Source organism: Molossus molossus, unplaced genomic scaffold (assembly GCF_014108415.1).
Source record: "Molossus molossus isolate mMolMol1 unplaced genomic scaffold, mMolMol1.p scaffold_m16_p_14, whole genome shotgun sequence".
Lineage (NCBI taxonomy): Eukaryota > Metazoa > Chordata > Mammalia > Chiroptera > Molossidae > Molossus > Molossus molossus.
This window is the reverse complement of record NW_023425349.1, coordinates 55,189,017-55,204,773: the sequence shown is the minus strand read 5'-3', so window position 1 is coordinate 55,204,773 and position 15,757 is coordinate 55,189,017. Positions and strand designations below refer to the sequence as shown.

At 38.3% G+C, this 15,757-nt stretch overlaps 1 protein-coding gene across 2 annotated transcripts in view; it reads left to right on the top strand.

The window, feature by feature from the left end:
• Positions 1 to 15,757, top strand: part of RFX3 (regulatory factor X3) — a 290,497-nt gene that overhangs the window by 272,291 nt on the left and 2,449 nt on the right. Inside the window, exons 26-28 of one of the 2 annotated variants that reach the window (XM_036261527.1) lie at positions 6,105 to 6,167; positions 7,085 to 7,127; positions 11,698 to 14,269. In XM_036261527.1, the coding sequence (XP_036117420.1) occupies positions 6,105 to 6,167; positions 7,085 to 7,127; positions 11,698 to 11,936 (345 nt within the window). In that variant the 3' untranslated portion in view covers positions 11,937 to 14,269. Of the gene's footprint in view, positions 1 to 6,104; positions 6,168 to 7,084; positions 7,128 to 11,697; positions 14,270 to 15,757 lie in introns of those variants that run through there. The other variant, XM_036261528.1, reaches the window with a different exon arrangement.

Below are 15,757 nucleotides of genomic sequence, written 5' to 3'. Positions count from 1 at the left end.
AATATCTTTTCTTTCTTTTTTTGTTTAACCCTTCTACTTTTCACTTTAGGAAAATGGTTTCCTTTTTTTTTTTTTAATGCTTTTTTATTCCATTATAGTTTACATTCACTATTTTTTTTTTTTGTATTAGTTTCAGGTGAATAGCATAGCAGTTAGACATTCATAAACTTCACAAAGTGTTCTCCCTGGTATTCCCATACCCACTGGGCACCCTACATAGTTATTACAATATTATTGACTATATTCCCTATGCTGTACTTTACACCCACATGACTGTTTTGTTAACTACTTATCTATACTTCTCCGTCCCTTCATCCTTATCAGCCAGTCTCATAACCCCCTCCCTCTGGCAACCGTCAGTCTGTACTCTGTATCTATGAGTCTGTTTCTGTTTTATTTGCCCATTCATATTGTTCATTATATTTCACTTAGCATAATACCCTCTCGGTCCATCCATGCTGTCACAAATGGTAAGATTTTATTCTTTTTATGGCCAAGTTATATTCCATTTTTATATGTACCACAGCTTTTTATCCACTTTTATATTGATGGGCACTTGGATTGCTTCCATATCTTAGATTCAAGAAAATGTTTTTTTTGTTTGTTTGTTTTTAAAGAGCCCTGGCCAGTTTGGCTCAGCAGTTAGAGCATCGGCCTGTGGACCGGAGAGTCCTGGGTTCGGTTCCCGCTAGGGGCACATACCTTGGTTGCAGTTTGTCCCTCACCCGGTTGGGGTCGTGTGGGTGACAGCCAGTCAATGTGTCTTTCTCACATTGATGTTTCGCTCTCTCTCTTCCCCCTCTCTCTCTTGCTCTATCTGAAGATAAATGCAAAAATGTCCTCGGGTGAGGATTAAATAAATAAATTAATAAATAATAAAAAAATAAAAATAAAAAAGATTGGTGTGCCCAGCCAGTATGACTCAGTGGGTTGAGCATCGTCCTATGGACTAAGAGGTCCCAGTTTGATTCACAGTGTCAGGGCACATGCCCAGGCTGTGGGCTTGATTCCCAGTAGGGATGTGCAGCAGTTAGCAATCAGTGTTTTACTCTCACTGGATGTTTCTCTCTCTCTCTCCCTTCCTCTCTCTCTAAAATGTCAAAAAAAAAAAAACAAACATTAAAAAAATAGATAGGTGTGGTAAACAGTATAATGGGCCCCCAAAGAAGTCTGCATCCTAATTCCAAAGATCTGTGACTATGATGGGTCACAAATGGAATTAAGTTTACTGATTAATAGGCCTTAAAATAAAGACATTAGCCTAGATTATGTGGATGAACCCAATGTGATCACAGGATTTTTTAAAAGTGCAAGAGAGGACCTGGATGGTTTTGCTTAGTGGTTAGAGTGTCAGCCCTTGGACCAAAGAGTCGTGCGTTCGATTCTGGTCAAGGGCACGTACCTCGGTTGCAGTTCGTTCCCCGGGCATGGTCGGGTCTTGCGGGAGGCAAGCAGTCAATGCGTCTCTCTCATATCCACCTCTCTCTCTCTTTCTCCCTCACTCCCTTGCTCCCACTCTCTCTGAACATAAATGGAAAAATATCCTCGGATGAGATTTTTTTAAAAATAAAATAAAAAGTTGACTCTTGTTTCTTTATGACCTTCATCAGTTGCTGCCCCTGTGCCTGAGTTCTGCTATCTTTTATTTATTTATTTTTATTTAATTAATTTTTGTTACTGATGTTTATTTTTCCCCCCATCAACACCGTCCTCTGTTCCTGCCCCTGCCCCCAGCATTATTGTCTTATGTCCATTGGTTATGCTTATATGCATAAGTTCTTTGATTTATCTCTCCTCTCTCCACTACCCCTCCTCTGAAGTTTGTCAGTCTGAAACCTTCTTCTGTGTGTCTGGGTCTGTTTTGTTTATCACTTTATTTTGTTCATTATATTCCACAAATAAGTGAGATCATGGGATACTTGTCTTTCTCTGACTGGCTTATTTTGTTTAACATCATACTCTCCAGGTCCCTCCATGTCATCCCAAAGGGTAAGAGATCTTTCTTACAGCTGCATAGTATTCCATTGTGTACATGTACCACAGCTTTTTTTATCCACTCATTTATTGATGGACACTTGGTCTGTTTCCAGATCTTAGCTATTGTAAATATCTCTGCTATGAACATAAGGGTACATATATTCTTTCTGATTGGTGTTTCAGGCTTCTTAGGATATAGTCCGAGAAGTGGGGTCACTGGGTCAAATGGCAGTTCCATGTTTAATTTTTTGAGGAAACACCATATTGTTTTCCATAGTGGCTGCACAGTCTGCATTCCCACCAGCAGTGTACCAGAGTCCCCTTTTCTCCACACCCTCGCCAGCACTTGTTGTTTGATGATTTGTTGATGGCAGCCATTCTGACAGGTGTGAGGTGATACCTCATAGTTGTTTTAATTTGCATTTCTCTGATGATTAGTGATGGTGAGCATTATTTCATATGTCTCTTAGCCATTTGTATGTCCTGTTTGGAGAGTTGTCTGTTTAGGTCCTCTGCTCATTTCTTAATTGGATTCTTTGTCTTCCTTTTATATTTCGGAAATTAACCCCTTATCTGATATATCGTTGGCAATTATGTTCTCTCATATAGTGGGTTCCCTTTCCATTCTGATGGTTGTTTCTTTTGCTGTGCAGAAGCTTTTTAGCTTGATGTCGTCCCATGTATTGATTTTTTCCTTTTGTTTCTGTTGCCTTAGGTGTTGTATCAGTGAAAATTCTGCTGCATGCAATGTCTGGAATTTCGTTGCCTACATTTTCTTCTAGGATGTGTATAAATTTATGAGTCACATTTAAGTCTTTTTTCATTTTGAGTTTATTCTTGTATATGATGTAAGTTGGTGGTCTAGTTTCATTTTTTTGCATGTAGCTGTCCAATTTTCCCAACACCATTTATTAAAGAGGCTGTTTTTACTCTGTTGCATACTCTTGCCACCTTTGTCAAATATTAATTGAGCATAATGTCTTGGGTAAATTTCCAGGTTCTCTGTGCTGTTCCATTGATATATATAACTGTTCTTGTGCCAGTACCAGCCTGTTTTGATTACAGTGGCTTTGTAGTATAACCTGATATCCGGTATTGTGATCCCTGCTACTTTGTTCTTCTTTTTCAAGATTGTGTGGCTATTTGAGGTCTTTTTTGGTTCCATATAAACATTTGGAGTATTTATTCTAGTTATGTGAAATATGTCATTGGTATTTTGATGGGGATTGCATTGAATCTATGGAATCCTTTGGGTAGTGTGGATATTTTAATGATGTTAATTCTTCCAATTCATGAACAAGGTATGTGCTTCTACTTTTTTGTATCTTCCTCTATTTCTTTTTTCAATGACACCACACACACACACACTGGCTGACTTGACCATAGACTTTTTAATCTGCTGTTGTGCAGCAGGGTGTTCATTAGTATAATTCCTTGTCAGGAACTGGTGGAGATGGTTTCTAGGATAGGAGGTCTTTTTCCTGAAAACAGTGGATATGCTTTCTCTTTGTTCCATTCCATTTCTACTTTTATACATTCCCAAATTTTCTATCTAGCTTACAGAATTTTAATTCCTACATACATCAAAGGCCATATGGTTTCTAACCCCAGAGCATATTTTGAATCCCTTAATTTATATTCCTTCCTCTATGTATGGAATACCCCCCACCCACCCCAGTTTCTAAACCAAGGATCAGAATATCTGGTTTCAAATCTAACATCACTGTGTTTGCTATATAATGTTAGACAAATCAATTCATTGTTTCCCGTAGCTGGAAGATTAAACCTAAGCTCTCCACCTTGCCAAATTTTGAGGATTTTTTGGTTTGTTTGTTTTTTGTTTTTGTAAGGCTGAAATGAGGACACAAATTCTTTCTTTTGGTATTTATTTCAGCCTTTACTTCTGTCAGGTAATGTTAACCACACCCTGGGGGACATTTGTGAAGAGGGCACTGGCATTTGCGCTGGGAAGGCAGCTAGTGGGTGAGGGAGCTAGTAAGTGCTGGCGTGGCGGTAGGCGCTGAAGGAAGCGCTGGGCAGGGAAGGCCTCTGAGGAGGTGATACTGAGAAGGTGGTTCCTAGGTCACACTGTCTGAGAGAAACCAGCCTACCAGGTACTGCACCCTGCAGGTACTTTTCAAGCTGCAGCATGTCACCTCAGTGAGGAGCAGCCCCCTCCCCTGCCCTGTGCAGCAGGGAAGTCAGAAAGCAGTAAGTTTGTCCTGTTTCTGGAGCCTCCGTTTTTTCATCTAAATAGTTCATGTCTTCCTCCTCTCCTGTTTCTGGTTTGCGCCAGCCTAACCCAGGCATTCAGCAGCTGTTCCCTGGCTGTGACATGACTTCCTAGGCCCGCTCTCCGCCTCCCTGCCCCTTCCTCCTGCCGCTTGTCCCCAAACCCCTGCAGCTGACTTTTCTTTCTAATGACCCTGTACTTCCTAACCCTTCTCGAAGCTTTCCTAGGCTGCCTCACTTTCGGCAAACTACCCGTCCTTCGTAATATAGGCAACTTCTGACACCCAGCTCTAGAAAGAGGGAGTGTTTTCAGATCGATCCGACTGGCACTGGCTGGCACAGGGCCTAGCACACATTAAGTTCTGAATAAATATTTATTGCATAATGAGTGAACAAACAGATTCTCCTTATCTTACTTAGTCTACCTATAGGATTAAAGTGTTATTTTTCTAATTACATGTATGTTCTTTCCTCACATGTAAAATACATATAAAAACCTTTATCTTCACCTATATAGAATATCAAAATCTTACCCCTTACTCACAAGATATTTTAACTTTAAATCTATGCTCTCTATTTGCTATAAAGGTGGGATTTTGTCATTGACCCTAGAGATACCTAGAGGCGTTGACAGTGTCCCTAAGAATTTTTTTGTCGTGTGCAACACAGTGTGTGGCCAGAGCACACAGCATTTAGTAAGCAAATGTATTTTGCTAATGATAAGGGCAGTCACCGAGATTTCACTTGTTTTGGCTTTTAGCATCCTGAATAATCAGATATATCCACTTAGATCAAACAGAACCTTCCTAAGGAAAATCTTTGTATTGAGCAAGTTGTCATATTTTCAGCAGCAACTAAAAGCAGTGTTTCTTTTAAAGAAAATTTTCAGAGTTTTGTTTTCACTTTGTCTGATGCTATTGTCCATTAATGCCAATAATAACGTAGTCTCAACAACTTTTAGAGATTTTTTTTCAAAAACAAATGGAAGACACACTTTTTATAGGTATAGAGATAGGTTTAGAATCATCACCACCAAACTGTTTCCAGAATTGGATCTAAATGTTAAGTGCTTATTTAAAAGAAATAAAAATCTTATTGCATTGCGTTCATTAGAAATAACTTATGAATAAATGGTCCTTTAACTTTAGACATTCTTTGCTTATAGTTCTAAAATATTTAAATAATACCAGAAATAAATAGAGTCACGTTGATTTTGTTGTTGTTGCTTGTATTCTTTAATCCAAGAAATTTTATATTACTTCCACTCTGATTTTTTTATTTTGGCTAATATAAGGTTCTGACCTATGTGATTAGGACCAACTTTAAAACAACAGTTCAGTGTTTATGCTGTCTGTTTGTTTCCCTGTGGGATGTACCTATAAAGTAATGGGGCAGTCTTCCAAACAAACATGCCAGGAGTTATGTATCAGGGAGGCTTCTGTCTCCTTCACAGTAGTCACCTAGGAAGGCTACACATTTGTTCCAGTAATGTTATTATGGCTTAAAATGTAGTTGAATGCCTCTTTTTAAACTGCCTCTCAACTGCTAAGAAATAATAAGAGTAAAATGACATTATTTTGAATATCCTAAATTGTGACAGATGAATTTGATCTTGGTGAGTAATCAGAACTCATCCCAGGATCAACTACAGTGAATAAAATTTGGAGTGTTGTTTGGAGTCACAATGGGTTGTAAAATAATAAGATGGTCTTTCTTGAATAATACATAAACCATGACTCTTGAAATTGTCAAAGAGGAATTCCAGAACCTTGGACCTTAGAATAAATGTTTAAGCTCCCAGGGTAGCTACTACGAAGAACAGTACATGTTGAGGTTTAAAAAAAAAAAAAAAATGTGTGTGTTTGCAAAATAAGATCAGTTTTATTACTTTATAGACATACCTTGTAGATGAAAAAAATGCTCCTATCATGGAACTCTTTATAAGCAAACTTCCGAATGTAAGTAGCATTTCTGTCTCACCCTATCTAAGTCTATTGAGAAACCTGAATTTCTAATGACTTATTCTGAATCTTCAGCTTTAAAAAAATGTAATGTTTGCCGTTTAAAAAGTAGTTCAGGTTTTACTTCATCATTTCCCAATTAGCTTTGTTACTTCTGCTCTTCAATTTTTTATTTAGTGTATTCATCTTTGTTCACCTTAAGACTCTCAAATGTGTTTTCTCATTGTAAAGTTATCATCAAGTTCTTGAGCCAAGGTAGAAAGGAAAATCTAAGCTGAAAATTATGAATTGTTCGATATTATTTCAAGCTCTTTTTTGTTTGCATCAGTAATGATCAGATGCATTTCTCTGTTAAAAGTGGAACCCTATTATCTTATTAAATAAGAACGTCAAATTATAAAAAGAAAAATCTTTTTATAAAAGTGAATACTCTCAACTTTGGAGTTTCTATTATGTTTTTCATTTCAACTAACAAAAGCTTGAAAAAAAGAATTCAACCAAGAGGCTGGACCATGTTTTGCTAGAGTAGATCCGGGGGGCTCACGGGCTGCGCATGGCAGGGAGCCCCCCTCAAGGGCTTTCCACGTCTATTCCGCCTCGCGTGCTCGTCCGGCTGCCTGGCCCCCCTTCTTCACTGAGAAGTTGAAATAATATGAGGAAAATGGAGTGTGGAAGGCAGAGAAAATTGTTATCCTTTTGCAAAGAGGCTAAGACAGCTAAATTGTGACACAATTTAAACTGTTCAAATTAGACAATTTTGATTGAAAAATGACATGACCTGTGTAGTTAGAGAGCAAAATGGTCACTACGGTATAGTTTTAAAGAGCCAAAGTGTGGTGTTTTTACTGCAGACTGAGAATATTATTGCATTCTGCCTGGTAGTAACTGTTGCACAAATGACTATTGTTTTGCAGTTTGGTGATTTAAATGCTGTGTCTCCTGGAAATCTGGATAAAGGTAAGAAATGAAAATTGTACATTTTTAAGGACTTAGTTTTACTGGGAAATTCTGGTAGAGGAAAATGTAGTGTATGTCTCTAGCACTCTTACTCTTTGGAAATGGCATACAATCCTAGATGAATATGACAGTTATATCTCTGGAATCCTTCATTGTTTCTCCATTTCTCTGCTTTCTTTATGTGAGGTACTTTAAATACAAGAATTAAATTTAAATGCAGTTACAAGCTCATTTTGACTTTTTGTCTGAAGTTCATTACAAGCTTATTGTTTCTGACCATCTCCAGAGTCCTAGAGAAAAGTGATAAAATTGGTCCAAATATTTGTATTCAAGGCCTACCGGGCAAGAAAAGAAGGTTCCTCAGCCGACCTGTCACCACTGCACACTTTTCAGTGGGACGGGAACTGAGAGAGCAGTGATGCTTACCGCGAAAGCAGGATCAGTAGTGGAGCGAAGGAAAGATCACTTCGTCCTTACACGTTCCTACCAACCCCGCACTCTGCTGTGACAGTAGGACATTTAGTCCTGGAGAACGTCTCGCTCTTCCAAACCGGAGCGAAAGCTTAGGGATTGGGGGAAATGAGACTGGACTAGAGCACACACAAGCAAAAACTGTCCTATAAAAATACCAGTCCGGTTTTCATAAAAATGTAAAATTTCTACTATACAAACACTGTAGAAAATGTAGGCCTTTCTTCAAAAATCAAAAAAGTCAAGGTATCTTGAGGTTTTTAAGGAACTGAGTTCTAGAGTCAGGGACGAAATGCACCAAGACCGGTGAGAACAGCACCATTAGCTTTTCCAAGAAGCAGCCAGAACCGGTGGGAACACTGAGGCAAGAGGAAGGACGAGGGCAGTGCTGTTCCCGGAGGGGCCTGTCCTCGGTGCTCAGCGCCCAGCTCGTGTCCCCCCCCCCCCCCCCCCCCGGGCAGTGGAAAACACTAGTGTGCCCGGGAAAGACCCGTATGAGTCCAGACCACTCCCATGTAGAACCCCTGTACGCCTCCACCGATTGTGGACGCGCTCATTCCTGTTAGAGGAGCACACAGCAGCACAGCAGGAGACGCAGAAAACGATGGCCCCAAACACCATGGCTGCCAGCGTCCTCTATAGGGTTAACCAGATAGCCCTCAGGAAAGTCAGTCAATTATGAGATGCTACTGATCTGTAATTGCACAGCCAGAATGGCGGCAGTTGAAACCCATGTCCAGCATTGGACCACCCTGGTGATGCACTGACACCAAAGCTACAACCCAAATTTGGGGTTTTCATCCCTGGGTGCCCAGAGGTGCAGTAGGAGTGTGGCTACTTGGCCAAACACTGAATGGCCGCCAATCTTTGTAAAGGGCTGAACCAAACAAAGTCTTGCGTATACTCCAGTAGCACCTAGTCTTAATTCTTGTGTACCACACGTCCATCATCGTGAGTAGGTTTTTGGGAATGTCTTGCAGTCTATCGGAGTATAAGATGCCTGTGGAATTGTATTATTTACCCTTAGGAACTGGAGAAAGGGCTTGCTTTTGTGGGTTGCTTTGTAGCCTCTCCAAAGGAACCCTGTCACCCCACAAGTGGACCTACACAGAAGTGGCCTGGAGCCCTGAAGTTTGTTCAGTCACCACCACTGCCACCACTTCCGTCCACAGTGGGTAGAGGACAGGACTCTCTTCGCTCTCTCTTCACTTGCCTACCCGCTTGAAAAATTTTTTTCCTTTCAGTGCTGTTTTTTGTTTGTTTTTACTATTATTATTTTGACACTTTTTCAGGCACAGGAAAGAAAGTAGAGAAGGAGCTGAGAAGCAGTGTGATTTTACCTCACATTCTTGGTGTGGCCCTGCTGGTCCCATTCAGCCCAGACCCAGTGCTTCTTGAGACAGAGCCAGACCGGCATAATCAGAGCCTAAGGCTTGAATGTGACAACTTCAAGACTTTTTGTGGGCTCTTCCCACAAAATGAGAATGCTAATGTTTTTCCTGATAATAAAATATTAGCTCTATATAAAAATTTCAAGTAGCCCTGGCCGGTTTTGCTCAGTGGTTAGAGCATTAGCCTGCGGACCAGAGAGTCCGGGGTTCGGTTCCCACTAAGGGCACGTACCTCAGTTGTGGTTTGTCCCCGGCCCCAATTGGGGTCATGTGGGTGATGACCACTTGGTGTGTCTCTCTCACATCGATGTTTCTCTCTCTCTCTTTTCCTTCCTCTCTCCTTCCCATTCTATCTGAAGATAAATGCAAAAATGTCCATGGGTGAGAATAAAAAATATATATATTTCAAGTAATACAGAGAATTATAAACTATTGAAAGTGAAATTTCATAGTCGCGACCCTAAGAGACTACCGCCATTAAGAATTTTGTGTGAGAATCCTTCTCGTTTTGTTTATATATAAACAAATGCATTAACAAAATGTAATGTTTTGATCATACCCTCTTGATGGAGCAAATGTCTACCAAATGCATCCTTCTCCCCAAATCCCACCAGCCCCTCAAATGTGTTTGTTCTAGCAAATCTAATATTATCATCAGGTCTGTTTTCCAGAGGCAAAAAGGTAACCATGTAAAATAGATGGGCCAAGATGTCTTTTGCCTCATCTAAGAGTTCTTCTGTGTTTATCACTTAATGATGCATTATGGACATCATTTCTAGTCAAGATATCCAAATTCAACCTTCTTAATTGCACACCATTTCTCAGGAGATGTTGCTCCTGGCAACTGTGCACTGCACAGCTACACACGGAGGTCCCTGTTACTCCTAATCAGTTTTCTCTGGACCCATCTTTGCCCCAGTTGATAATAAAAAAAGACAAGGCAAGGGGCCCATTTATACCAAGAGCTGCATTAGCAGGGACTTGTGTGGTAGGTGTGCCCCACATGGTAGTACTCAGCTCAACCTTGGAAAGAGTCTACTGTAATCCGGCTGAAGAACTACTTGTACAGTGATAGGAGAGAATATCATGGAGATTTGATTCTGTTTCTACAAGTCACTAGAAGTTAAAAATATAATAATACATGTATGTATATATATGTGTGTGTGTGTGTGTATTTTTAATCCTTACTCGAGAATATTTTTCTATTTATCTTCAGATAGAGTGGGAGGGAGGGAGAGAGAGGGAGAAAGAAACATTGATGTGAAAGGGACACATCGACTGGTTGCCTCTGCACAACCCCGACCAGGGCAGGGGACAAACCACAACCGAGGTACATGCCCTCGACCAGAATCGAACCCTCTACTCATCGGCTGTGGGCCAATACTCTAACTGAGCCAAATCGGCCAGGGCAGTGTAGATATATTTTAATGATAGATGAGGTATTTAATGTGATTATATGTTTATCTTTTTTTTTTTTTTTTTGGTAAACAGTAAAACATGTTGAAGGTGAAGCAAAGATGTTTTTAAGGCAGAAATATGTTCTGCGCTATTTAGAAATAATCACTCATGAAACGATATTCTCTACACTCTTCAGAAGGAAATCTTAGTAATAAAGCAGTGTGAGCATTTTCTCTCTACTTTTGAATTTTAACTGTGCTGCTGGAAAAAATTAAATGGGATTCGATTATAATGATGTTTTAGTTCATATAAAATATTAAAATTGGAGGTAACAGTGACTATTTAATACATTTAATTTCCAGAAATGAATACCAGCTATTAACAGTGAGTATCAGTGTTACCAGGAATGGAAATCCATTGTGCATTTTTAATCTGATACTACTGCCTCTGTCTTTATAATTTTTTGTAATAAAAAACAAGGGCCTATTTAACATTGTGATCTACAACATTTGGAGAGAGTCTTTACAGCAACCTATGCTTATACCTGATGTCTATCATCATCATTGGTCTCACCTACATTAATATCAACACAGATAAAATTTACATCTAGTTAGATTTTTGAAGGAAACTGAAATTTTTCTTCCTCCATCCCTCCTTTTTTATTTAACATTTTCCACCTCAATATATTCCCCAAAAGGCAACATGGTGTATCAAAGTGACTACTTCATGATGACACAAATTATGCCACTATTTAATACAAAAACTCTAGGAAATTCCAAAGGTCTACTTAAAAGAGCTATTAAAGGTATTACTCACAAACTAACCAAAACTAAATTACCTTTACTATGTGTAAAAAGAATTATAGATTCATTAACAGAGCACTGATGCAAGTAGAATCCATTGAAAGGAAAACCTACAAGCTTTGACCCCTGAGAAGAGCTAGAAGTTGCTTTCTTGTTTTGTTTTGTTTTCATCCTCACCCGAGGACATTTTTCGATATTTTGTTCAGATAGAGTGAGAGGGAGAGAGAGAGAGAAACATTGACGTGAGAGCGACACATCAAGTGGTTGCCACCCACACGACCTGACCAGGGCTGGGGACAAACTGCAACCAAGGTACGTGCCCTTAGCAGGAACCGAACCCGGGTCTCTCCGGACCACAGGCCTACGCTCTAACCGCTGAGCCAAAACGGCCAGGGCTAGAAGTTGCTTTCTTAATGTACTATGTTAAAGTGTTTCTAAAGCACGTGTTGATTGCTGTTTTTCCAATTCATCTTTTGGTAATAGTCTCAATATTATTTGTTGGTGCAGATGAAGGCAGTGAAGTGGAAAGTGAAATGGATGAAGAACTAGATGACTCTTCAGAACCTCAAGCCAAAAGAGAGAAAACCGAGCTGAACCAGGCATTTCCGGTGGGCTGTCTGCAGCCTGTTCTTGAGAGCAGCGTGCAGCCAAGCCTCCTGAATCCAATCCACAGCGAGCACATTGTCACGAGTACTCAGACTATCAGACAGTGCAGCGCCACAGGAAATACTTATACTGCAGTCTAAAGAATATTAAAGTGTATTTTTCCAGCTAACATAAACCCTGTTGATATTGGGCTTAAGTTGAAAATTTAATAAGCCTGAAGGTCGACTGTTGTCAAATTCTATCTGTGCTGAACATTACCTTTTTGGAGTTGTGAAATGGAATGGGTGTATGTATTTTGCCAGGTCTTTTTTTTTTTTTAACGTAAACAAATTATTTGCCTCTTAATAATAAGAGTTTTTTTTTTCTCTTAGTTTCAGGTGTCAAGAAGGATTTTTACAACACTTAATATTTTTGTTTTCTTATAATTAAAAGTAATTTACATTTTTGTAGCTTAAAATATTTTATTGTTGATTGTTAGTCTTGGTGTATGATTTCATGTGTGAGTTTCAATTAGATGCACTTCTGTGAAATATCAAAAGAAATGAATTTCTTTGATTTACACTGGAGGCATGCCCATTTGGCAGCAGATGCATCAAATTTGCTTTTGAAAGGTGCTTTTCATTGGGCAGAACCACAAGACACTATTTTGATAACATTTTGGAGTATGGAGAAAGAATACAGAGCATTTTTATTATAGTGCTAGAGGGTTGGGAAGGTCATCTATTTTTCTGGGAAGAAAAATTGAGCTGTGCATTTATCAGTTCAAAGTAAATGACAGAATTTGCAAGAGATTATGCTAATATGTACATAATTTGTGTACATAATTATTAAATCATGTTAATGCAAGCTTCCGTTAAACATTGAATTTTAACTGTTATTTGCATACCAATTCCTCTGTTTAATGACTACTGATTCTGTATCTGGGACCACTGCACAGGTGCATTCTGCTGTTGGGTGGGGCTGTTAGAGTTAGAGACTGATGCTGAAAAAAAATGACTTGACTTTTTTTTTTTAAGTGTACATGCTACTTATGCTGAGCTGGACATACAGGAAACCATTCCATTTGGATGACTTTCTTTTATTCCAGGTCTTTTTTCCTAATAGTAGTTCAATATGCTGCTATTATAAAAGAAAATTTATAGAATGCAAGGAATGTAGCAACCTGCATATCGTTATTTCCTTCAAAAATATTTCCTGGTTTCTAAAGTATGTGGATTTAAATTTTAAACAGAACCTGAAGGCAGTGTAACTGGCACACCATACTGTTGCTTATCCCCAGTTCTGTAGGATTTGGATAGGTGGCTGGATGGAGCAGTGCCGTTGAAGAATGTACATCAGGGATCATCGTACCTCGGCTACAACATGGTGCCTTAAAACAGAACTGAAGCTAAGGTTTAGTAAGGCTTGTTTTGTTCATGTGAATTCCTCTTCAATCCATTTGACAAGTTGTGCCTGTCATTGTCAGATTCCCGAAGTAAGGACAGGTTACATGTTCTTCAAAGGAAATTTAGGGCAAACAAAGCAAAACAAAATGACAAAAACTCAATTTCCCTCTTTGAGTGACTGCGAACCTATTTTTTGTTCTTAGGGCTGAATATTACTTGATTATAAGTCAGATTGCTTAAGAGTGTGGAATAGCAGGCTAGTTTTAAATACCAGCTTGTTACATAAAATCATATATATGTTAGACCGTTCTTATCTAGTTATAATTTAAGAAAGATAAAATAAGTAGGTACTTATCGAAGTGCATCTTTTCAGTCTAAATGTCTGTCTGTGTCTTGGTGTCTGTGTCCACATGCACACACGAGTGTCCGGGCAGGAGTCAGCTGTGAAGTCAGAGGTGTGATCCTAGAGCGGATACACCCATCCCATTTTAATTTACACGAAAAGCCAAGGTTCTTTTAAGCACTCAAATTATTAACAACAACAAAAACAGGCACATCCATTTATTTAAATAGTTCTTAAAAGCTAATCAGCAAAAATAAATACATAAAGCCAAAAAAAAAGGGGGGGGAGCACAAAATGATTTACAGATTATTAATGAGGCCTATATTGAACTCAAGAGGTTTATCTTTCCAGTTTTATTGGGTGGGGACGGGGTGGAAAGAAGAGGGTGAGCCCATCTGTAAAGTTCAAATACCAAATGGCTTATCGGGTACTACGCAGTATATAGTTGCTCGATTGCCTTAGACTACTCAAACAACTAAGATCAACAAGTTTCTTAAGTAAATGTTAAATGTTTTAGATGTAATTGTTTAAATTGATTCAAATTTTGTATTATACAACTCATATATTCGAAAGTCTTTACTAGCTCATCACCTTTATCTAAATATCATTTAAATGATCATCCCCCTTTTTTCTCCCAAAAAGGCAACGAATTTGTACCATCACACATACAAAAAAAGGCAAACAAGACACCTTGAGCTGCAAAGACCGTGTATCTACTTCATTGTGCATTAGGATACGCTTACCGGTAAATTTAAGTCAAAAAATGAAAAAAACAAAAAACAAAAAAAAAACACTCTTCTTTTTGACTCTCCTTTCTTCATTTTTTCACTTTCCTAATCTTATCCACTACCCCCAGAACTATATTATATCTGTATTGGACCAAATGTATTTACTGGTATCCATTTCGTTTATTGAACATTTTTAAATGTATTTATTATCATTGTTTCCTTTAAATTAATGTTGGATATATTTGTCTTGTTAGAGGAATCTGATAATAATGGGCAGGTTTAGATTAATGAAAGTTTAGGGATTGGGGATCCTCCAAGATTCAACATTTCTTCCAATTGTTCATGGTTTGTTCTAAATTTAGACAGATCAGGAATTAATAAATATTACATTTCAACTTGACTCACTAAAAATATTCTGATCTCCTTTATAAATACAGTTAGCAATGTTAATTCTTTGTGACCAGTGTAGGTAGTTCTGACCAAAAGACAAATAATATCTATGATCTATGCTACATCCTATTATTTATAGTCCACAGTAAGACATACACATATACAATCACAAAAAATTTTGAACTTGAATTGTGAAATATATTAGAAAATAAAAAACGTAATTTATGCAGTTGAGCAAATTGGAGCAACTACATTTATTAAACATTTTATATTTCCATTTTTTATTCATTGAAACTGGCTTTTCTAAATAATATTAGACACTAATACTCTCAGAGGTTTATTGACAAGTGACAAGGATGTATTTTAAGAACTTCTTAATGTTTCTTGGCCTTGTAATCAAACACTAGTCCTGAAAAATATCTTCATAGACCAAGTGGTACACTTTCAGTGAGGAAAAATATAAAGAAGATATGTTGACTATTTTTAAGTTTCAGAAAAGGTATTTATACATAATAAGATCAAGTGACATGAGTATAGTTTGATCTTCACATGTATGTTGAGAATCATCCCTAAAAGACTTTCATTCATAAAGTCCGTGAACAAATGGGGTGAAATGGGTGAACCATCACTTTGGAACACAGGACCCAGATTAAAAAATTTTGCGGGGGATTTTAAGTGGCTGGTCACTTTTTCAGGATTTTCATCCAAACTATGTTTGGACTGACTGTGTAAGTCTTACTGCCTTTTCAGAAATCTGCTTTCCTTTTTGTGCTTTTTCTTGTACTGTATAGCACGGTTCACGCACCTCTCTTTAGATGGTGTACTTTAAAAACAAAAGTAAATGTTAGAAAATGGTCTTAACACTGCATAACGAAAATTAGTAGTGTGCAACGTTGGCTGCCTTTGATTTGTCGTAGACGAGTGAGAATGAACATGTCTCTGTAGAGTGCTGTCAGAATCATTCAGGAATGAGCACGGTTTCATTACTGTAATTATGAACCTTTTTACATGAATGCACTCTCTAGAAGTGCTAAATGTGATGCATTTTCAAATTTTAAAAAATTCTTCAGATGATATATTTGAGATGTCTAAAATAATGCTGTGCTTGAAACATT